General features: G+C 39.7%; 1 protein-coding gene across 3 annotated transcripts in view; it reads left to right on the plus strand.

The window, feature by feature from the left end:
- The window catches only part of tcf12 (transcription factor 12), a 69460-nt gene that overhangs the window by 23444 nt on the left and 21992 nt on the right, over positions 1-24024 (plus strand). For all 3 annotated transcript variants that reach the window (XM_068320169.1, XM_068320175.1, XM_068320182.1), the window contains exons 6-8: positions 7728-7789; positions 9916-10048; positions 10450-10502. In XM_068320169.1, coding sequence (XP_068176270.1) covers positions 7728-7789; positions 9916-10048; positions 10450-10502 — 248 coding nt within the window. The remainder of the gene's footprint in view (positions 1-7727; positions 7790-9915; positions 10049-10449; positions 10503-24024) is intronic.

Genomic DNA, 24024 nt, shown 5'->3' on the forward strand with positions numbered 1-24024 from the left:
TACAAAAACTATTTACAATTCACATTACGGTGTGTTTAGATACTGTATAAGGATGGTGATTGCGGGTGAAGAAAATAAGTCCAAACAGTAAACTGTCTTTGCAGAGTGGTGAGGGGCGGATGGTTACTGGGGGGGGGGGGGGGCATTGTTCATGAGGCTGACTGCAGTGGGGAAGAATATGATGTGTTCTGATCAAGGTGGCGGTTTTGTTATTTGTAAGGGCCCCAGATATTTCCACAGAGCTGTTAGTGCGCGTCTACTGATATCTGCTTGAAATTCTTGCTTAAAAGCTTTATTTTCTGCTGAGAATACAAATTTTGTGGTTAAAAGAAGTTCAGATAAAACATAATTCTGCTGCTGAAACCCTTTATGTTTGTTGGCCTCTCTGAATATCCCGCATCTCTCTTTTGATGCCCCTCCACCACCTCACACACACACACATATGACTCATACTGCTGGCAGCTAATGCCAAGAAGAATGTTGGAGATTATTTAATACAAGTGCAAAGCTAAAAGAGACATAAATCATTCAGAACATTAGTCAGATAGTTAGCGTCTGCTGACTACAGCATACACACACACACACGCACACACGCACGCACAGACACACACACACACACACACACACACACACACACACACACACACACACACACACACAGGAAAGGCGTACATATCATCTTACGCTCTTGTAGTGTAAATTCAAACCATGCTGGAGAGTATGTGACTCTGTATTAAACTGTGTCTGGACATATTTTTCACATGATCTTTATACATGGCAGCCTCACTAGATCGTTTAACTGGGATTCTTAGAGCAGCCTTGGCACCGACTCAGGTACTCTTGAACTTTAAATACAGATGTTGTCTTGAGAGCATTAAAGATAAAATACACATGTTTTCATTTGTGCCCTGAATAAATAGCTCTGTGTCCATGGTCTGACTCAAGTATGAGTTTCTTCATTTCGTTTGAAATAAAAGTAAAAACAGCACTCGCCACTTAATAAACCAAAGATAAACTTAAAAAGCATCTCTGTGGTACTGGTAATGAGATTTATGAGAAGTGATTGAGAAGTAAAATGCAGATAGTCACTTGAGTTCAGGGACAGTAATAAATGGCTTCCAGATAATTTTTGATATATCAAATGTACCCATGATCTTCTTTTTTAATGTAGAGGAATATTATTACTTCTCGAAAAATGTATAGCTTATGAACGTATTGTAAAGATAGACCAATTATTGACCTGGCTGATCTGATAATATTTTTTGCCATTATATTAATGTTGTATATAATGTATATTAATTTTGTCTGTTTACTGATAAATCATATTTGGAAATCATTGTAGAAGATGAATATTACACATTTTTAATTTCATACTTTACTCTTCCAAGTAGCTAACTTCATGTATGTGGTGGAAATACTCAAGGAATGTACACAATTAAAACAGTCATGGTAGAATTTATTTGTGCTACACTCATGCAGGAAATTGTAGTTAGCAATGCAGGAAGTACAGTAATCCCTCGCTTATTCGCGCTTCAAGATGCACGGCTTCACTACATTGCGGATTTTTAGTAGGTAGTCACATGATACCGTACGCGCATGCTATTGGCTGTCAGCATCTGTTCCGAGACTCACAGAAAGCAGTGCCCTTCCGTGTATTATACAAAAAGTTCTCTTAACAGTCAATAGGAGTGTGAGAAGAGGTAATACAAATATAAGGTGGATTAATATCAATATGAGGAGGGTTCACAGATGTTTAAATTACCGTAAATAATAAAATGAATAGTTTGTTGCTATATCGCATAATTTCATTTTTCACTGGTGGTCCAGGAACGCATTAATCGTGAGTAACGAGGGATTACTGTACGCCCAAACTAGGACTCAAACCTGTAGTCTGAAACTCTGGACTGCTTCAGTTTGCAGAGGTTTCCTCCATAAGGAAATATGCCCACAGTGCTTGGAGTGGGATGAGCATTCCTAACCCTTGTGTGTGCTTCCTCCTCCTTCACCTCCGCTCTTTTTTTGATTCACTGTTCAACAGTTGTTTGGCACCTCGTGTCTAATGCTAACTCACTCTTTGATGTTGCTTGCTGGTTTAATTCTAATATCCAACAGGAGGGCATTTCTTCCATTTGGTAAATGCAGCGTTTGCCTTAGATTGTCGCTTCTCTGAAGCTGATGGCTCGGCTCACCTTTGAATCTGTGATGAAGGAGGGGGCAGCGTGTTAGGGTCCATGCCAGAGCAGCATCCATTACAGTGTTGGTGTTCACATGGTGGGAGACATTATTAGAGAGCTCATTGCCTTTCTCCTCTGAGAGAATGGATGTGTGATTATGAAGTCATCAGCCATGAACCACTGAGGCTGCGGAGGAGCACCCCTCCTCATGGGTCCTCAGGGTGCCATTGATTGGTGACCATGTGTTTGTGCCTGATAGACTGTGAAATGGTGTGTTGCTTGCACGGCTGTGTCACACCTGCGTCCCACCAAGGTGATTGATTGGTTTGGTCATGTGGAATGTACCCATCTGGTCCGCAGTAATGCTTTTTTTTTTTCCTCATTCGTGAATAACAAGCATTGGCAGGAGAATAGTTTGGCTTAGAAAAAGGCAAAGGCCAAGCGAAAACATTTTCCCCTTTACACCTCCTCCTCCTCTTTCCTTTTTACAGAGAAGGAGAAAATTCAAATAGGCCAAGCCATGGCACCCGATTATCCTGGAAAATGATAAATACAATCAGGAAATCCTCATCTTCACTCTCACACTGAGATGGGTTTTTGGGGAGAAACAGAAATGTTTAGCAAGTGTGAAGGCCAATATGTCCTGATTTAAAAAGTCATACTTCAGGGTGTAAGAATGCAGTAAAACGAAGAATATCTAGATGACATTTGAGCTCATTTCCTGATTATTAACCCTTTCTGGATTTCTAGCCTAATCAAAAAGTGATGATGATTATCTTTTTCCCCTGAGCATATGTTTTATTCCTCATTCCTGCTTTTTTCCTGGCTTGATTCCTTGTAATGCTGGTCCCTCTACTTTAATTGATCTATTCATTCCACCTAATGGCTAATTACGAATCAGACTCCATGAGCAGATGCATTTATCATCATAGTACGTAATAATCAGTGACATTTCAACAAAGGAAAAATAAATATGCAAATAAGAACTCATTAACATTTGCTCTCGCTATTTTGAATAATGTCACTGCTGACAAAGCTGTACACAAAACCTGATGTTTAGTTCAGATCGAGGGAGATGTGTTTCTTAGTGGTCTATGATGTCTGTTCTCTTGTTGCAGACTGTAGATGCTGTCTCTGACCAGGGAGGAAGCTCCGTTTCCTCATTCACACTGACCTAACCTCTATCCCAGCCAGCTTTTATTTACTGTCAAACACATCCTGGTGGAAGTATCAAGCAGCTTTGATCGGATGGACTCACAAAAACTCTTCAGAAATAAACAGAAGGAGGCATTGTAAAGACATGGGGGTTGGGTGAAATCAGCGATGCTGCATCTGCTTTGTCCTTCTGCCGTCTCTTGTTGCCAGAGGTGTCTATTCCCACAGGGCACGAGAACCCAAATATACTAATATAAGGAGTACCATACCATCATTTTAGGATAATTATGTTTATTAAAACAGGATTAAAAACTATCAACGGATTTAAACAAAGATTTTAAAAAGTTACAAAAAATTATTTCACCTTCTATTAATTTATCCTGACATTTTACAGAAATGCTTTATCAAAATGTCAAGAACGTAAATATATACATATGTAAAAAAAGTATAAATGTGTGTGTGTATATATGTGGACGTGTATATATGTATATATATGTGTATATACATATTATATATGTGTGTATACAATACACACACGCACACACACATATATATATATATATATATAATCATGTGGTGCATTGGAGAACTTCACATGTCAACAAGAGCTCAGACACCTAAACTCCAGCAGCGATTGTGTGCTCAGAGAAGAAGGTCTATTCAGTTTCGTCATCAGTAATATTTCCTGCGTTGTGTGATTGTTTTCATAGTCTTGGCTTTTCATTGAGAAAGGAAAACAAAAAAGAAAGAGGCCCCTGGAATGCATCCGGGATGCAATTAAGCATGCCTCCTAATTGGTTGTTTTTATGGCAAGGGTTTTGAATTGATCCCCGGAGACGCTGAGGTCACTACATTTTACATTATCGAAGTCAGAGCCTGGAATCACCGACTAAGAAGACGACGTGGCTAACCAGCTTTCTTCTGTCTTTCACTTATCAAGGTGTTCATGACATGATATTATTTATCTGTTTCACTAGAATTGGATATAAACCCCTGATTCCAAAATAGTTGTTAGGTATAGCTGGGACTCTAAAATATTAATGAAACAGAACACATCTGATCCTGTAAAGATTAAACCCAACCAATAAACCTGATAGGAGCATTTCACTGTCAGAGAAGTTTAGAAAAAAATAATTCTTACTATTTAAAGCACTACGGTTATCATGAAGTGATTTGCATACAACTTGTTGTAAAAGTTACATTTATGATGGAGCATCAAACAAAGTGTCACTACATACACTCATTTTCTGATGTGTTCAAATTTTAGTCACAGTTTGTTCTTGAAAAGAAAACATTGAATGTAATTTGATGCCCTACAAGAAGCAAAGTCACAAGTATTCTAAACTTATGGAATATTAATGAACATATGAGCAGGGAAAATAAAAGATACTTTTGACTCATGTCTGTAGAAGTCTCTCTGAGCAAAGTACCTAAGCCTCGTCCTTTTTGAGTTTAGTCTACAGTAGTTGAAACTTTTTACTGCAGTGAAACAGCTTTAATAATGAGAATCTTTATTCACTATAACGCTTGTCAAATGTGGACTGTGTGGTCCGATGGGTATAGCCTGATTTATTCCACTATAGTAAAATGCTAATGACTGACTCTGTTGAAACAAGAGCAACAGATATAGCTATATAAACGACATAAAGAGAAAACCATTTTGTTTGTCTCTGTGGAAATATTAACATCTATTAATTTTCTCCTGAATTCATCGATCTTCTAGGACACGTTCTGTTAAATATAGATTCTTCACACTGAGATGAGTCACGGTCATAGCTAAAACCCTTCAGGGCATTTGTGATACACTAATACACACGTACACAGGATATTTCAGAATACATAGAATGTTTGTCTCATAAGTTATATTTTTCTTTGCATGGTGCTGTACTGTCTAATAATTCCTATATTGTCTGTTACCGATGGTGAATCCTGTAAGACTGATAATGACTTTGGTGACTGATCGAGTGTTGCACTTCAGACTCGATTGACCTGATGGTTGTTGTCATCATACGCAGCACATGAGCCTTCTGGAAGCAGCTGTACTGGTGTTGCTGTTGTTGTGAGATGGTGATCGCACACATCTGCTGGGAGGGAAAACAAAAAATTATTAATAACCGGCTTGTAATACATTTAAATGATGAATGGAGGATAGGCGAGTAGTTCTTTATCAATCCGTCTACACAACACCGCGTTGTTTCACTGGACACATCACAGTACAAAGTGGTCATCTGCAACATCTGCGTCAGATCTGCTCATGCATGACCTTTGGACATGAAATGGGTGTCATTCCAAAGGTGCACTCCCAATGTTTTAGCTAGCTGTAGTATCTCAGCGATGTCAATGTGAAGGTTGTTGTGACTGCTGATGGTTCTTGTTGAGAAGACTCCCTTTGTTTGGATACTTTTTGTGCACGAATTATTTCATGAATTTATTTTTTCAGACCAAGAGCACCATCCTATCTGTCCATCATGGTTAAAAACGGGTGTCTCATGTTCAAAGATAGCCACGTTCAAATCTTGGCGTGCAGACCGTTTCCATGTAGAATAATAAGAGTATTAATTTCATTACATTTCAGCCTCATTTTATCTTCACACTGAGATTAATGGATGGTGGGAGACAGGGCAGGAAGGGTGTGTTACAGTTCGCAGAATGAACCAGAGTCTGGACATCCATCCATGCGTTTGCTCTCATATAATGATGCAATATAAGCTGATATGTTGTTGATAACAGGAGGAAAAGGCGCAGCATCAGTCATAGCAGCCGACTTTTGTGATTAATTACATGGATTTTTTCAATCATAGAGTATCCATAACACAAGCACAGAATAGGCTGATTTAATGGCTACAGCTGGTGGGAGGAAGTGTAATTTCTCACTTATTTTGCACAAGCAAGTGGTGTCCTTGTCCATACTGTAGCAAGTTAATGTCTCTCATTGCTTACAAATGCAGTAAATGTTTGTGCGCAGGATTTTGGCCACCGGTTTCTTATTTCTACTGTCTATGACTTGGTCGTCTGTGTTTATGCTATGCAGATGACATCGATGCTTTAGCCCAGGGTGCAGAGCCTCTGTGCTGAGTTTCCTTTGTTGATTGGCTGATTTTCTGTGTCATAATGTGAACCGAGACATTAATTTCAGTTTATTTTATTCCGGCTAATGAAGTTGCTTATGGAACTACAACAATGGCAGTTAATTATTTACGTATGAACACATGCTGCCAATCAATATTTCCTTCCTGTGCTTGACCGGATCTTTTCCTTTGCAGCAAAAATGGGAACTTTGACTGGAAATAAAGAAATGAAAATATGTCAAAGGATCTGTTTCATCATCCTGCCTTTATGAGCAATGTTGGAGATAACTGACACCTTAATCCTATTTACCTCTTGCAAGAATGACTGTACACAACAGCAACACATTATTGTTGTAGAATAGCAGCTTAAGCATCTTCCCTGATTCCCCCAGCTCCCTCAGCCTCTGGAGACAGGCTGCACAGATGCAGAACAACCGTCTCCTGCGGGGCTGCTCAGACAAGCACAAGTGAATTCTCTTACGTGTGCCTGGGTTCACCTGCATTGGTGAAAGCAGTGTTCAAATCACTCATTGTGTAACAAAATATACAGGCTATGCAGGTTTTTAACTCACAAAAAAAATACTTAGCTTTTCCCCAGAGTAAACAGAATTTAGTTCCAGCGCTTGTGTGTGCGCGCTTGTAATATTTGGAAATCTGACCAAAATAATGTACGACACAGTGAAAGTTATTCATCATTTCCTCCCTGGTGCTCTCATTTGTTTGTTTGTTTGTTTTTCCGGGGGAGTAAAACTGCTGAGTTTGGAAATTGTGATGTGTTAGATACATGTGTGTTGGATCCTGGAACTTTTATTTTTCCCTTGGTGGTTGTGCACACTTTAGGGTGTTTGCATTGAATGTGACACTTACAGAAAGGCTTTTATGAAGAGGCTTGTCAAAGTGAGGAATCGTTCTGGCTCAAATTGGGGGATTACAAATGTTCACTTGTCTAAACTACTCTGTGTCTGTGGTGCGTTAATATGGTTAGTCCGTACTACACTGTGCCATGACCCGAGGGAGTCATATTTTTTGAAATGCAATGATGGAAACCTGAGTTAATTGTGTCTGACAGTTTTAAAACTCATGAAGGCTCTACAGTTTAATCTGAGTAAATATATCAATTGTATGCCAGGCTGTTGATTCCCATCCCATTCCCATCTTTCCCATTCTGCTTCCAGTTTTCTTTTTGTAATAACAAAATAGTAAGAAAGCAAAAAGCAAACAAAAGAAAAAAGTTCAGTAAAGAAAATAACCGGTGTGATTGCTCATGTCACTATTCCAGTTGTGTTCACAATTATCATAAAAAATATATGTCCTATCTGTGTTTTTGCAGGAAAATCAGAGAGAACTTCATATGTTGGTTATGAGAGGAATGCTGGAGCATCTGGCTGCCAGGTAAGTTTCTCATCTGACACACACACACACACACACATGCACACACACACACACACACACACACACACACACACACACACACACACACACACACACACACACACACACACGCGCACACACACTGGTATTAGTAGTGAGCTCCCCTGTCAGGTGAATCTTACACTTCTCTGGAAGTTGTTGTTTTTTGGTCAGTTTTACTGTAACCTTTAAATGTTGCCTGGACTAAATGATCCTCTGATATCAGAAAGTGAATCCATGTCTTTGTTTAAATTAAGGTTGGATTATTATGAATTAATCTGTTCCTGTATAAATAAGTGCTTCCAGCACTATAACTACCACTAAAAGCAGTCAGACTATTGCCACTAGTGGAAATCCATAATTTATTTATTGACATTAATCTCCCTCATTGAAACTTCCTTCCTTTGATGTCTTGCTCATTTTCAGATTTTTCAAAACTTCAAGTTACATTTTTGAAATTTTGACTCTCTGAGGAACTGAAAACATCCTGAAACCTTTTGGCAGTGCACTTCATTCTTAAAGTGAAGATGACTTTCATTCTGCAGAAATGAATCCAAGCAGAGGAATCTTTGTTATTTCAAACATCCACCCTGGTGTAATGCTCTGATGTTCCTGCTATGAAAATACCTTTTTCAATGCAGTTCAGTGTGAAACAAGTGAAAATCCACAAAAAAAAATATCGGCATCAGAGCATCCATTCATTCTCACGCTCACATTTTTATAAGGACCTGACCTCTATTCCAAATTCCTATGTCGAAGATAGAAAACTGCATTTCCTTTAGGGTGGACAGAGATCTGTTGACAGATGCATGGATGTACTGATGAACCAACGGGCAGAGGTGGAGCTGCTGTAGCTGTTGTAGATGCAGATACAATGGTACAATCGTCTTCAAAGGTATCGTGTCATCACAAGCTCGTAGCTCATACTGCAAAGTTGAACATCTTGATTTAAAAAAAATTGTGTTAACAAATAAAGCAATCAATATAAAAATGCATTCCTCTATTTGTTTGATGTGATTGGCTGTCTGTCTTCTTCTGTTTAAGTGTGGGTGGCAGCTATTGTTCAGCTATTGTGTGATCTACAGTAACTGTGTTAGAATTGTATGATTTGTTCATTATTATTATCCTAACTTGAACAAATGTGTCCACAGGTGCAGAGAATATACAATATGGTCCTCTTTATTGTTTATAGAAATAAGAAATATCTTTGATGTTTTTAATAGTATCAACAAAGAACAACTATAACTACATGTAATAAACTGGAAGAGTTGAACACAGTGATGTAACGCTGAACAGCTTTCTCTGTAACATTCCAGTGTGAGTTCTGGATAAATCAAATACTGAAATGAATAAAATTGATCTCATGATATAATTGAAAGATGACAGGGAGTCTCATGGGAGCTACTGTGCATTATTACACAGTCATTGCCCAGAAGTTTCTGCTGTGTTTGGATTCTTCTGTCAACTCTGCCCGATCGGCCTCAGGCACACGTCACTCGTTCTCACAACGAGTTTATCATCATTTCAAAACTGAATCTCAACATGCAGAGGTTTAGAACTACTTGTTTTTGCAGTTTGAAATTAATTTGATCCTGTGACACTAACTAGCCCTTCTCTCACCTGTTGATTCATTAGAGCATATTCAGTGGTGTTCACAAAGATCGTCGCAGGCATCATAGTAGGTCCTTCATAAATGGTTTTACTAGAAGCAAAGAAACTTACTAGTACACTCGCGTGAGCTGGGCTTTAGCTGATCGATCGAGTAAACCAAGCTCCTTCCTTGACTCCTTAACCCAATGTGTTGGGGTCGTAGAGGTCAGAGCGTTGTAGGTGACAGGATGATGTGTCATGTGAATGCGAGTGTCTCGTCACCCACTGTGGGAATTATTACTCTACATGTGTGCTACTGCTGCAGTTTACATGTAACATATTTGCAATGGTTTTTGCCCACGTGATTATTTACTCTGTTAATATTTACACACAGACAATTTGATTAGAGATTGCAAGGTTGTTATTTATGAAAAAAAAATTGATCACGTGGTGTCTTACGTTGTTGGAAACATTTATTTCCTTGCTGAATTTGTGAATTTGTGTTGAATGTGTTTCAGTCTTCTGCAAGGCCTGACGTCGGGTTGGCAAGTCCTGGATCAGTGACTACGCCGGGGAAGTCAGCAGCACCATTATACTCCTTCACTGCAGCCAATCCTAGAAGACGCTCTCTAGCAGATGCTCTGCCCATTGGTCAGTGCCGTCTAATCAGAATGAAGACATTCTTCCTCAGGGACCAGTGGCTTAGACAATATTTAAAACAATAAGAACCTCACAAAAATGAAATCAAATGAACAACACTTTATATCAAGTTTCAATTAAACAATAAAGATATGATATTTTAAAATTGAACATTAGTGGAAATGATCAACATATATTCAGTCACCCACAGAGAAAGAAAGATGTGTGTGTAATGTAATTATCTGAAGTATCTTATAAAGGTTTTTTATGTGCAAGTTCAAAATTTCACACTAACATTTACAGAACAGTACCGTAGAGTAGATTTTATTGGTGCGTTGTGGCTTGTTTGTAGCACATTCACCGTTGCCTCTTTTTACCTGTGAATGACTGGATGTCCTTTTATCTCCTCTCAGATCCTCTACAAACAAAAAAGGTTCGCAAGGTCCCTCCTGGCCTGCCGTCATCTGTGAGTGGAAGATCATCTTCCTCTTATATAAATAGAATTCACAGTGAGCTTACTTAAGCAGACACACACACACACACACACACACACACACACACACACACACACACACACACACACACATACACACACACTAGCAGTGACGCACAAAGAGCATTTTTGACATCACTACCACATCACTCAACATCACAAGCGGGAATTCAGTTGTTTTTGTGGTGTTCTCTGGTGACAGCGGTGTTGCCCGTTCATGACATATCTGACTTATTTGTTGGTTGTTTACATGCTTGATGTTTAACATTAGTGTGTAAATGTCTCCAAATGTTTCTGCACCTTGTGTGTGTGTTTGTGTGCTTTTTTAAATGTGCACACACGTGCACCTTGAGGCGATTGATTTTCAGTGCTGCCCTGTCAGAGTCTCGCCTCCTCATGGCCTCTCCTGGGAGAAGGATAGGCTGTCAGAGTGGATCCCCAGCTCTGCTCTTTTGATGTTTAATTAGTCATTACGTAGCTGAACAGGAGGACAGACAGAGATTAATAGCACAGAATATCTGAAATTTCTATTGGTAATGATCCCGGTGGACCAGAAACCATTAGGATGCAGAGGAGTGTGGAGCTCAGCTTGCGTTTGCTTCGACAGTGGGTATTGGAGCTCATTAATATGCATAAATCAGTAAGTCAGATGTTCATTGTTAAAACCCTGGTGGATTGCCAAAGCTTTTATTAAGCTTTGCCTTTAATTCCTTGAACTGGTAAAAGACAATGGATCCCCCCCCCCTTTTTTTATTTTTTATATAAGAAGCAACTGGTTTACCTAAAACCCACCCTCTTCCTTAAACAGTAAAATGGCTTTTTCTTTTTTTTTTTTTGGCAGGGGAAGTTTGAGACTGGATTTGCCTTTGAGAGCTTCGATAATCGTCACCTCCGCTGCTGTTTCTCTGAAATCAAATACAGTACATGCCGTGGAACATAAAAGGCTGGCATGTGTTTTGTTTCTGGATTTGTATTTGAAAAGAAGTTTGTCAGAGCATGAGGGAGAGAAGAGTCTGGTGGCAGCAGGGACGTGTACCTCCTTCCTCTTAAATAAGTGATATATCTGAGGTCTTGTCAGACGCAGGGAGGGAGACGACGAATTGTTGCCTCGCGGGTTACATCTCTTTGTTGTGTAAATGGACGCTGGGCTTTTATTTGTCACTACTTAACACATGGGCGCAGGTGCGGTTTGTGACTCATAAGAATACAATCAAGCTGTGCAATGCTAGATGAGGAAAAACAGTGTTAGAGCACGGGATGAAATAAAGCTTCTTCTTGTCACTCAGTGCTGCTCAGAAGATAAAGCCCGGAGCTTGGAGGAATTATACCAGTTAGTCTTTGATCCCATTTGAAAGAATAAAGATGGGAGTGTTGAATAAAGGCTGTAGGTCTCATAACCCACTGATAGAGAAGGGAAAAACCTCAAGACACTTTCTGATAGGTGGTATATGTTAGAAATGTTTGAGTGGGAGCCTGTCTGGCAGCTTTAATAGGTGTTAGAATGCTGTTATTGAACTAACAGGAGGCAGAGGTGAGGAATAGTTGCATTAACTAATGGATGCTGTAAAAAAAAAGCTTATAACACCCCAAAAATGTAACTGTGATTTTTGTAGCAGGTGATTGCTGTATTTCTCAGGGTGATTATCAGTTGGGACCCATGTTTATGTCTGTGGCAAAGACAATGGCATTGGTGAGGGTGGTGCTGAGGCGAAGGCACACCTGGAGTCAGAGCTACCTTTGCAGAGGCAGCTGTGTGAAGAGCCTGCAGTTTACCTGTAAAGCATGAATGCAGCTGCAGATGCCACTGAAAGCTTTTGCTTGTGTAAGCAAGCGTGAGAGCCTCACCAGAGACCTGAATAGCGGCCTGATTTAAAAAAAAAAAAAAAAATCAACACAACACTTCCTATCATTATGTCGACTGCTGGGAATTTTCTTATTTATTTATTTTATTCTCAAATCCCCCACTTTTTCCTCTCCAAGCTAGTGTTCCTCTCTCCTCAGTCTAAAAATAAATGTAGGAGTTCTAAATCACGTTGGAAATGTAAGTTGTAAGGCCAAGCATGATGTGTGTGTGTGTGTGTGTGTGTGTGTGTGTGTGTGTGTGTGTGTGTGTGTGTGTGTGTGTGTGTGTGTGTGTGTGTGTGTGTGTGTGTACGTGTGTAAGTGTGTGTGTGTACGTGTGTGTGTGTGTGTGTGTGTGTGTGTGTGTGTGTGTGTACGTGTGTAAGTGTGTGTGTGTACGTGTGTGTGTGTGTGTGTGTGTGTGTGTGTGTGTACGTGCATGTGTGTGTACACTACATGATAGAGCTGAATCAAAATATTTACGGGAGCGCATCCTCTGTGCATTTAGTTTGTGACACTGCTGTGTACCGGGATATGAAGGCTATCTGGGGAGACCAGCTGGTGATTGCAAACATTTAAATGTTTCTAGAATTTTTCTTCCTACATACACACATTTCTCCCTCTACCACACACATGCTTTCCTCTGGTCTGATGAAGGTGTGCTTGCAGACGTGGAATACTGTAATCAAGCTGTAATTGTGTCATGCATATGCCTAGAAATCTTAATTATCTGCTTTTTTCATACTTGGTTTAATTTTGTTTTTCCAAATTTTTGCAAAAATGAATTAAAATAAAAAGAGATCTTTGGTGGCAAGTTCAAAACAGGGAGTTCTTTAACTTGAAATATCTCCCTTGTATTTTTGTTAGAGTAGACTCCTTGCCTGTAATTGGCTTCCTCCATTATTTGACTGGACAGAGTGATTGTCGCTGGACTGGCTGAGGGATGCTGATGGGCAGCTGCGTAGGCACCTGTCTGACAGGAGGGCTGAAGACAGACGAAGAGAGGGTTCGTGGCTCGTGGGAGGAGACGTTGTATCTTGTGGGATATTTCTGGGAAGCTGCAAGGGCTGGGGTGTACATATGTGTGCATGTCAGCTTGTTTGTGTAAATGGCACAGCGGTTGGACGTGACACTTCCTCCCCGGCTGTGGTGACTGTGGGGCTGCAGGATGAGGGGAAGATGATGGTGAGCTCAGATTTTAACTCCCCTCTGGGCCTTGTGCGAGCGAGAACCCTGAGTATGGATGACAAAACAGATTGACATTTACTTTTGACAGATCACTCAGACACCCTTGTTTCTGAGAGGTTTGTACTGTGCGTGATGTTAGGAAAAAAAAAAAAAGGAAGTGTGCTCTAGGCTCAGAAACTTGAGACCTAGAAATGTTTCTTGCAGTGCTGTCTGATGCATGACTTTCAAAGAATGTATTCTCTGTCTCTGTCTACCCATCTGCCTTTAACAGCTCAAAGACAAGAGATCATATATTCAGCAGTAATGTGATGTAGCTGAGAAACTCTTTAGGGTTCCTCCCTTTGAACCAAAGCAGGCCAGGACACACAGGAGCATTAGAGCCTAGTAAATGTAGACATAGACTGTGGATTAAATGCAGTAGTAATCCTAATGGTGTAATGCTGCATGTGTTACTACCCATAACCCACATCCCTAGAAAAGCTGCTCGACAGAAATGAAATTTTACAGGTACAGTAACTTTTATTGTCTTATTAGTGTCTTATTTCTACTTGATTCAACATTTTTAACCTCATTTGAGCTTTTTATGTCAAGTTGCTCCCATTCTGACGTGGGCTGAGGTCCATACATGTCAGCATAAACTGCCTTTTTTTTCCTGAAGCAGGGCATCTGTGTCCTTGAACACAATGTTTGTGCTTCCTTTTAGTTTGTTCTGATGTAGAAACACGAACAAGTTCATTAACAAATCAACACTAAAGAACCGAAATAAGTTTGTTTGCATTTGCATTACCCTTTTTTGCTTCCTGAAAAGTCAACCGATTATTCTAAAAACGGTCAACGCGGAGCTCTGTATTCCAGTCCAGGACTGTTTTTGGAGCTGGCATGATGAAGCGAGGTAGGCCTACAGAGGAACACTTTAAGTCAATAATGAGGCCAGTACGCTTTCTGTGCCTGTAAGGAGGTCAGACTTTGTGAACTTGTTTGAAGCAGTAGTGTATGTTCTGTTCTGGAGGTCATTAATCAAGCCAGCAGCATGATTGCTCAGTGTTTGTTGTACAGTACTTCTGAAAACTGCAGTTACTTTGGTTCCATCTAAGTTGGCCCCTTCAAAATATATATACAGTGGTACCTCTACTTACGAAATTTTCTACTTACGAAATTTATTGGCAGGAAAATATTGCCTCTAGTTACGAAGAACTTTCGACTTACGAAAGGTAAAAATACAGTATGGGCTGTTACTCGAATCTCCTACAGGTTCCTGAACGCAACATTCTTATAGCTGCTCTTATAGCTGCTCTTATAGCTGCACCTCACGGGTCCCTCGACCCGTGAGGTGCTCTGATAGTTTTACGCAAATACAGTATATTAACTTTTTGAGTATTTGCTATGGACCCCAAGAAAGTAATGGAGAAAAGAGGACAAGAAAAGACGAAGAAAAGATTTTTTTTTTTGTCCGTACAAACAAAGCAAGAGATAACAGAAAAGCATGAAAAAGGGATGTGTTTGGTTGATCTCCCCAAAAGATATGGCGGAAATGTATCTACAATCGACACGTTATTAAAACAAAAAGAAGTTTAAGGAGTTTAAGGCATCGCGTGGGTGGTTCGAGAAGTTCAAAAGGAGGACTGGAATTCACTCTGTTGGAGTGCATGAACCAAAGAGGGCAAAACACAATGAGGACAGCTGTTAAAAGGTAAATGACCATCATTATTATTCTTTACTCTATTCTTTGTTTTTTACGTTATTCACAACTCTCATTTATTGTGTAATAATCTAATCTTAACATGTATTTGTTACATATTGTGATGCATTTTTATGCTTTATAAAATATTTATGTTGGAGTTTTTGTGGGCAAAGAACGGATTAGGGCATTTGCATGGAAAACTACTCTACTTACTTAATTTTCTACTATCGTAATTTCTTACGGAGCCAATTAATTTCGTAAGTAGAGGTACCACTGTGTAATGTAAGTTATAATCATGTTTCTGAACCAGAGAATGTCTCCATAGCCTGTTGTGCAGAGATTCTGTCTCTGTAATTAGATACTGAAAGCGGCTCCAATCCGTCAGAGAAAATGTAGAGATTTCAATCCGTCTTTATTATATTAATATGTTATCTAATGTGGCAGTTTTTTCTTTGTCTCTGGCTGATCTTTGTAAAGGTTTGCACAGCAGATCGTCTGTAACTGATTGTATTTGATTCCATTTAAGCTTTGCTTTACTGCTTTTTGCTCCATGAACCAACCCTGTTGTACAACTGGTCTCGGGAATAGTGATTACGAACCCACTGGCCTGAGCATAACCAGTGATTGAGGAGTTTAGCTTGAAGATGCAGCGTCTTGCCCAAGGACTCTTGTACGTGCTGCACAAATTGGGAAATATTGACAAATAGCTGTTGCCAGTGGATGTGGTGTTTGTACATCTTTTTGAGTTTATGTGTTGTCATGCTGCTTCAAATTTGGGTTTATTTTAGGCATCTGTGGTGATTTATAACTATATAAATAAGTTCTGTACTAAAAGGTACATTTGTCTTGATTGTGTTTGAATTGATTAAATTGGACTTAATTTGCTATAAACTGTATAAAGTGTATTACAAACTGTCACTGCTGTTAGATCTGACAGTTTATGGTGATATAACGGTTGGACAGTATTTTGACCTGAGTTGGTGAGCTCCCCAGAGATAACCTCATCAGATGGATGATTAGACAGACACCCTGGTATTGACGGGGATGATGTTGAACAGCCATAGCCACCTCTGGGACCCTGGGCTTTGTTTATCTTTGTTTGGCCCGCTGAAATTTACCACTGACAGTAAAGACTGCAGATAATGGAACAGACAGACGAGCCAGAGGCCTGACCCCTTTCATCTGTGTGGAGAACAAGGAGTTAAAGGACAAAGAGTACAAAAATAATGCACAGATTAAAGTCATTACTCACATTCAGTCAGGCTTATGTGAGAGGCATAAATGCAGATCTTGATTTCAGATTGCTGCCAGGCTCCAGAACATAGGCTGTCAACAATCACTGGAACAGTGTTGTTGAGAGAGAATATCCACACCAGGCTGCTTTGAACTGAGACGTCCATCAACAAACCAAATGAAGCGAACGCGACCTCTGAAGTTCTTAACTGCCTGTGTTCATTTGTCCCCCTACCTCACATGTACAGTACATATCAGTCACAAGTTGATTGTGAGATAAAGACAACCGAGGTTATCATCATCTTATTCCTTTAAAAAGGACGTAAAAGTAATGCATTAATGTTGTAATTTATATTTATGTAACGCAGATGCATGTTTGTCCAAAAATATGTATTTCAGTGCATGTCCATTGTGTTTTATAACTAGTTATGACTCAAGTTATGAAGCGTGTTAAAATGAATAAAGCATTCATAGTGTATTTATTAGAATTAACCCACATGCACATAAAATACTGGGTTCTTATCAGTGACTTAAAAAGAGAGAATGAATGCAAGTCATGGTGCATTTTAATTTACTGTATTTATTGTGTCATGATTTAGACAAGACAGAGGGATTTATCTTCAGAGAGACCAGTTTGCATGTTTGTATCAGTGGAAGGGGTCACCCCTGAACCCCTCCTAACAACCCCAACTACACCCCCTTTCCTGTCCCCTCAACCAGAGGATCATGACAGGTGGATGAGAGATGTGGGTTGTGTTGAGATGACATCATGTTGTGTCACCGTGATGACCAGCTTCACTGGGGAAACAGTCCGCTGTGGGAACAGATCTAGATTAAAAGTACATTTATTATCCGTAAACACTGAGCTTAATGTTATTTATGTGGACATTTAGGTTTAGAGAAGGACTGACTTACAACATTATTAAGCAATACTCAAATAATAATTTTTAATTAACTTACTATTAATAACTGTCTATTTCTACTACTTGTCAATATCTACATTACTTAATTTAAGTAATTATATCGAGAAAATATTTTTACGTATTACTGGTAAGAATTGAAGAAAAAGCTAAATGTTATAAAGATAGTTATAGGCTGTATTGCTTGTACACTTTTCCATTCTAACATCATGCACCGAGTTTAAAAAACATTAAATGTGGCATCACAGAAGTCGGTAAAAGTCCCTGGTCCCTGGTTCTGGTCTTAGGATCAGTCTATTTGTCATGCAGCCAGGAGTTTTTTTGGGTGGGGGTCTCAATACCCCATGCACTCCCTCCCCACTCTCCAAGTCACCCCTCTCTAATTAGAACCAGAGCGTCTTACAGGAAACAATCTTCCTGTCTGATGACATCATCGCTAAATCTACTGTGGTGAGATGCGGTGACCTCAGCCTGTGGATTTGCTCTGTTTTTCAACACCCGTATAAATCCCAAGAAAAGCACCTTGTGGTGACTCAAGTGCAAAGAAGGTGATGTGAACAGTTGGATGGAGCTGAACCTCATTTTCTTAGAATGAATGATTGAAAGAAAAAAAATCCTGGTGTCCTCTGGCTAAGATTTTCAGCTGTTAGCTTTATGCCAATCAGTCGTCAACATATTACAATAAGTGTATGTGAGTGGATAGAGGGGTGTCCACAGTGTCATTGTTCAACATGCTTATGGACATTCAGATTGGCAAATAAATATTTACATTCAAATTAACTTGTCTTTCATGATTTATTTTTTATCTTGTTTGATGGAGAATCATGCTCTTATTTTTGTAACCAATGCGAGATATCAGCCTGGAATTTCCAATGATTCAATAACCTCTTTTACAATTTGGGTCTCCTGCTTTTTTACTTCACCCTGCCTTTCTGCATAGACCCAGTGAAGGTGTGAAGGTGGGGTGTTTGCTCGACTCTGATATGGTGGCAGAGGTAATAACTGAGTCATTAGAAGGGTCTTCTTTGTGAGACTGTTGAGCTATCTCTGTATGAAGGGCTAATAACATGACAGGGTACATTTGAGCCTGCATTTGTTTACATTTAAGCAAAATTGGCATCATTAAAAGCGACCTAAATTAGCTATTAGCAACTCCTAATTTGTATTGCACCCATGAATGTGCAGACAATTATCACTGGATTAATTCTGGTCGTCAAGAAATTGCAAGTTTCTTTTTCCTCAGCAGGTTTGCAGCCTCTCTATCCTGAAAAAGATATTCTGAGCATGTCTCCTGCCGAGTCACTATTAAAGCTGGTGCTAGAAAGATACGTGTGCATGATTTCTCAGATTGATCCCCGTGTCACCCTGGTTTCAAAAAACCCGTGCTGTGTGTCTGGGCTTGTTTTAGACTCCTTCAAACACTCCTATCATTACCATTTCCCTTAAGCCGTGGACTTGAAACGATGCCAGATAGAGAGTAGTAACCGCATAGAGAGCTAGTGTTTTGGACGAGTTTAAAAGAGTCCAAGAGAAGAAAGGGAGATAAATAATAACAGCACTGAAAGGAAAAGCATAATAAAGGCCCAGTTTTCTTAGGGAAATGGAAGCTTTCATCTTCCTATCACAATATTGCTCTCAATGAGTCCGCAGTCCTGTGTTTAGTCCAGGAAGCTTTGAGTGGTCGACATGAAAGGCTTCAGACTATGCAGACCAGGTTCTAACAGGAATATTGTGTTTCTCTCTCTCTCTCTCTCTCTCTACCTGCCTGCCCCTTTTCTCTGTGTCCTCCTCCCACTCCTCCTACACGATAAAGGTAATATAGAGCTGTGTAGTTTGCACTGACATTAAACAGTAACACCTAGCGCCCCCCCCCCCCCCATCCCCATCTGAGGCCCCCAGAGTTTAGGAAATGGAACATTATTGTCATGTTCCCCCCGTCACGAGCCGGCCCCTTTGCAGCTGTTCCATGCTTTACAACTCTGTGTTTACGAACACTTCTTAACCGGAGGTCTCACTCCGCCAACCCCAAAAGTATCCTATCTCACGTTTCATACATTTACCGATTTGGATTCATCTGAATAGCGGTTTTTATTTTACATGTTGAGTCTTCGCCTTCTCTGACTAATGACTCCTAATTGGAGCGTGAACTATGTGTGGAAGCAGGTAAAATGAGCTGCCAGATGGTTTGCGTTCTTCCAAAAAAAAGCCATATTTTACCTCGCTTGCGTGTATAGCCGTTTAATCATCACAAAACAAAAACAGTATACGCTGGAGATTAAAATGTGCGGAGGAGAACGACCTCATTTAATTTATGCCGTTAATTAGTCACTTTTTTATTACACATATTAACAAAATCCTGTCATGAATCAAATTATTTTAGTCCAAGTTAGTTAGGGTTTCCCTGTAGAAAATATGCATTTTTAAAAAAAATTTCTATGCCTGGAATGAATTTATTTTCTCTCTTTTTAAATGCGCTCATACATTTGTTTTCAGTCCCTCCCACTTCCTTTTATCTTTTTTAAGCCCACCTCCCCGTCGCCTCCCTTCCCCCCTCATGCCTGTCCTCTCTGCCTCAGCACTCAGGGGCTTAAGGGAGGGATGTACCACACGAGCCACTCCCTTCTGACGGCCACCCCTTCCCGCGATGTGGACTGGTACAATCCTACTTTGCATAAGTTTCCTCTGAGTGGGTCGTGTGTGGAGGCCAGTACTGGAAGAATTATTAGTCCCTTTTGAGCCGATTGGATGTATGTCTAGATCGTGTGCTGTCGTGGTGTACCGTTATCACTTCTAACTGTTAAAGCTATAATGTATTGCGCCTACCCTGTCCCTGGAATGGGCAGCAACTCTTTAATGTATTACTACAACGGGAAATCGGTGAGTAGTCTGTTTGGGAATGTGTGTGTGTATTAGACAAGAGAAGAGCTGGATAAAGTGTGTGTTACTGAAAGTGTGTTCCACTGGGTGCAGGTCTCAGTCTGCTTGTCCTCCTGACTTTGCTTGAACAATTTTAGTACATAAAGAGTTTCAAGATGAAATCACTAATTTCCTCTGTGCGTGTGTGCGTGCGTGTGTGTGTGTGTGTGTGTGTGTGTGTGTGTGTGTGTGTGAATGCATGTGCTTGAAGCGCCTCAAGTCTGATTTTCCATTGCATCAGTTCAATCTGTGCGACAGTCTTAATTTATTTACACAACTCAGGTGTCTCCAAACTTATTTTTGAACACTTTGGATTGTAAGACGCAGCTGTCGTGCGCCGTCAAGAACATTTTCTATTAAGTTTGGCTATTTTTAAAAACTTTTTCTCAACCCGTAGAATGAATATATGCTCGGGGAAAAAAAAAATCTGCAACCTTGAATTTATTTTTACTGGCTGGTGGTTGGAACTCTGAGTCTGGCTTGAAATAATAACAAGTGGGAGTCTGGGAATGATTAAGAGAAAGAGGCTGTCTGTTGAGGTTAGACTTTCCTGTTTGCAGATTGAGCTCCAAGCACCAGTGTTGCTGTTATTCCATCTGTTTTTAATGACATTGGCATTCTTAACACCACAGGGAGCCTAATGTGATTTCTGAACTTCTCTGTAATGATGTGTTTGATTTCTGTTCCTCTGAAAACCTTTTTCTCTTTGAGAACTTGTCGTGCATTTGCACTGTATGGTGCACTCAGACTTGATAGAACTGAGTATTGACTGTGAAGTGAGTTGTGCTTGTCTTGTAGACAGTTTTGAGAACACTTTGACATGAAACCCCCGTTTTTATGGTTAAACAACATCTGTTAAAACAATATAGTGATTATCAATCCGCCCAAGGACGTGTTTCTGACACTCGCTGAATGAGTTCTGTAGTGCCCTTCAGTAATCTTTAAGTAATGATCCAGTCATAAGTGCAGACAGACTTCCACCTGTGATGCATGTGCTAATGTCACTGTTCAAAAGAGACACACGAAGGAAAACTAAAGAAGCTCAGCTTTTTTTTTTTATGATACGGCATTGAAAAGGTCGACTTACTCACGCTTGTGTTTCAACTTTTCTTATAACCCATTATAGCATTTCCTCTTTGTTCCCGCTGCACAAAGATGACTTTGATGTTTTTCATATTAAGTATTAACAGGCTCAGATTTACAGGGAGAAAATTGATAGCATATGTACGGAACAGACAGATGTTATGAACAAAAGCACTTGTTAAAGCAGCAAGTCTTCGTGTTTGACTTGAAAAGAGAAAAGAAAGATCGTTCTCATTCTTTGGATCGGCTTGATCCACATTAATTTGTTAAAAATGCAGAATTGCATAGCAGCCCCACCATCTGGAGCACTGAGAGAATTCGCAGTGGGCCATTGGCTTGTGAACCAGTGGCACGGAACCAAAATACAGATGGAGCAACTCACTGATCCTCCTTCCGTTGCCCATTAGTGTAAACGCAAGAATTTAAAGTGAGAGCCATGTGGTTATTGTTAGACTATTTTTCTATTTTTATATTTCTTTCAAAAAAGAAGCTTCCCTCTGCTTTCATGAAAATATTCTTTAAAATGGTAAACCCAAAATATAAACTGCATTGTTGTTTACAATGTTACATACCTGTTGTGGTTGTTGTTGTTTTTTAATGCAACAGGTCCTATCAATGCTTTGCAGAGGTTAGCACTTACCTCCAGAAGCTAATCCCTGCACGTGTTGCTCATGCTCTGGAGCATGTATGCAGAGATGCACGTGCAACACAGTCAGAATGTAGTATGTATATGAACTTTTCATAGGTATATATACAACTCTTTATAAGCAGCACTCATGTTGTGAGTAGCTAATGACATTGCATCCATTCCAAACCCAAATTTGTGTTCTTAACGGCAGTGGGGGTTTCCTTCTGCAGCGAACCTGCTCCACTTTTAGAGGACATGGCTCCCTGTTCGCTGCTCTGCTGTCAGAATGTGCTCTTGCATAAGACGTTACTGCTTCGCTTAAGAAGAATACCGAACGCTGGTTCTAAAATTACACATTTCTGTTAAAAGTAGACTGAAGTTGTTTACTAAGTATTTTCTGCTTTGAATTTGATTAGTAAACTAGTACTGGGGTATGATTGAATTGACAGCAGTTTAAAGATTATATCTAATAATATATTTTTGCCCTTTTGGTTGTAATGTGCACTTTATGTGTGCTTTATTAATCTGTTTGTGGGAGCATTTCCTTTTTTATATTTGGTGCCATGTAAGTGTATTGGACGGGCTTTTAAACATTTTAATAATTGTGAATTCACATAAAGAAATTTTACGATTTTAGTGAAATGGACCTTTATTAAGGAAGTGTTTATAAACTCGGCTACATAGTTGGGATATGTTCCTGTCAAGATTGTCGTGTTGGCAGTGTCTCCCTGATGCCAAACTTTGTTTTATCTATGAAATTATTCTGCCAGTAGAGGCTTGAACATAACTTTCATGCATAAAATACTGAGGCCTTTATTTTTCAAAAAATGAAAGCAAGAAAAAACATTTTAACCTATCAGATATACAAGTAGAGTGGGCAGGGCATTCATTAGCCAAGGCTTTGTGTCTGTCACGCACGCTGAGCCTTGTAAAATTGGTGTTTGAAACAAAATGCCCTAGAAATGCAGTTTGATTCCAAATAATGATGTACAACACAAAACAGGACACAACATCAAGAGAGCGTGTCAGCTCTCTCTTTTTGGCCGTAATCCTGATTTCTTTTGTGAATTCTCCTTCTTTTCCCATTATGTTACATCATCGATGAAAGCTGACAGCTTGTGTTTTTACCTTTGATATTTCAGTCTGTGTGGCATTAAGTACAAAGACGCGAACCGCAGGCTGTGAGAAGGTGTGTCGGATGTAGTCGCTTGTGATTTGCATGCAGTTGGAACTGAGATGACAGATCAAAAACAGGATTGTGTATATGAAAGAAGCAAATTCTATGAACAGATGAAGTTGTTTCATAACTCATTAAGTGAAGTCAATAAGTGCTCAGAGCTTATTCTGTTGTCACGGCATAAAATTTTATGTCCTTGCTGCGGGGAAAGGACATACCAAGGCTTTTATTACAATAGCCTGTTTTTCATTCCCTGATGGAACGTGAATGTTTTACAATAAACAAATTTACATTAACTTCATGCAACTTTTTTATATTGACTGTTTGGCTCTGAGCTGCTTTAAAACTGCCGTGGAAAAACATATTGGGCAACTGCAATGCAGCAACCCTGTGAGGCAGTGGTGAATGTGCAAGCGTGGGATCAAATTTAATTAACGGAAAAAGAGGTGTGACACCCCGCCTTGTGCTAAATGGATGGAATGTTTTAACTTTTATATAATTCTAAAAACTTAATATGTCCTGGGAGAGGTGTGTGTCTGTAGAAATGCCATAAGAAAAGAGGTTTGTTCTAAGTTTGATCAGTCTCTTGCTGTTAATGTTAGTGATAGTTTTTATGCTAGAACGCATAAAAACTATCATATTCATATGTGAATAAAAGATACCCGCGGATGCTTAAACAACTGGTGTAGCACTGTGTTGGTGTGCTAATACACGTGAGTGACGGCTTTTAATTAATGGCTTTGTAAAAGAAAACCCACGCCGGACCTTGTCTCGTGGAGGCTGGCGGAATGAGACACCCAGTGTTTGGTATGGTTTATTCATGCTTC

The sequence above is a fragment of the Antennarius striatus genome, chromosome 1 (assembly GCF_040054535.1).
Source record: "Antennarius striatus isolate MH-2024 chromosome 1, ASM4005453v1, whole genome shotgun sequence".
NCBI classification, from domain to species: Eukaryota; Metazoa; Chordata; class Actinopteri; order Lophiiformes; family Antennariidae; genus Antennarius; species Antennarius striatus.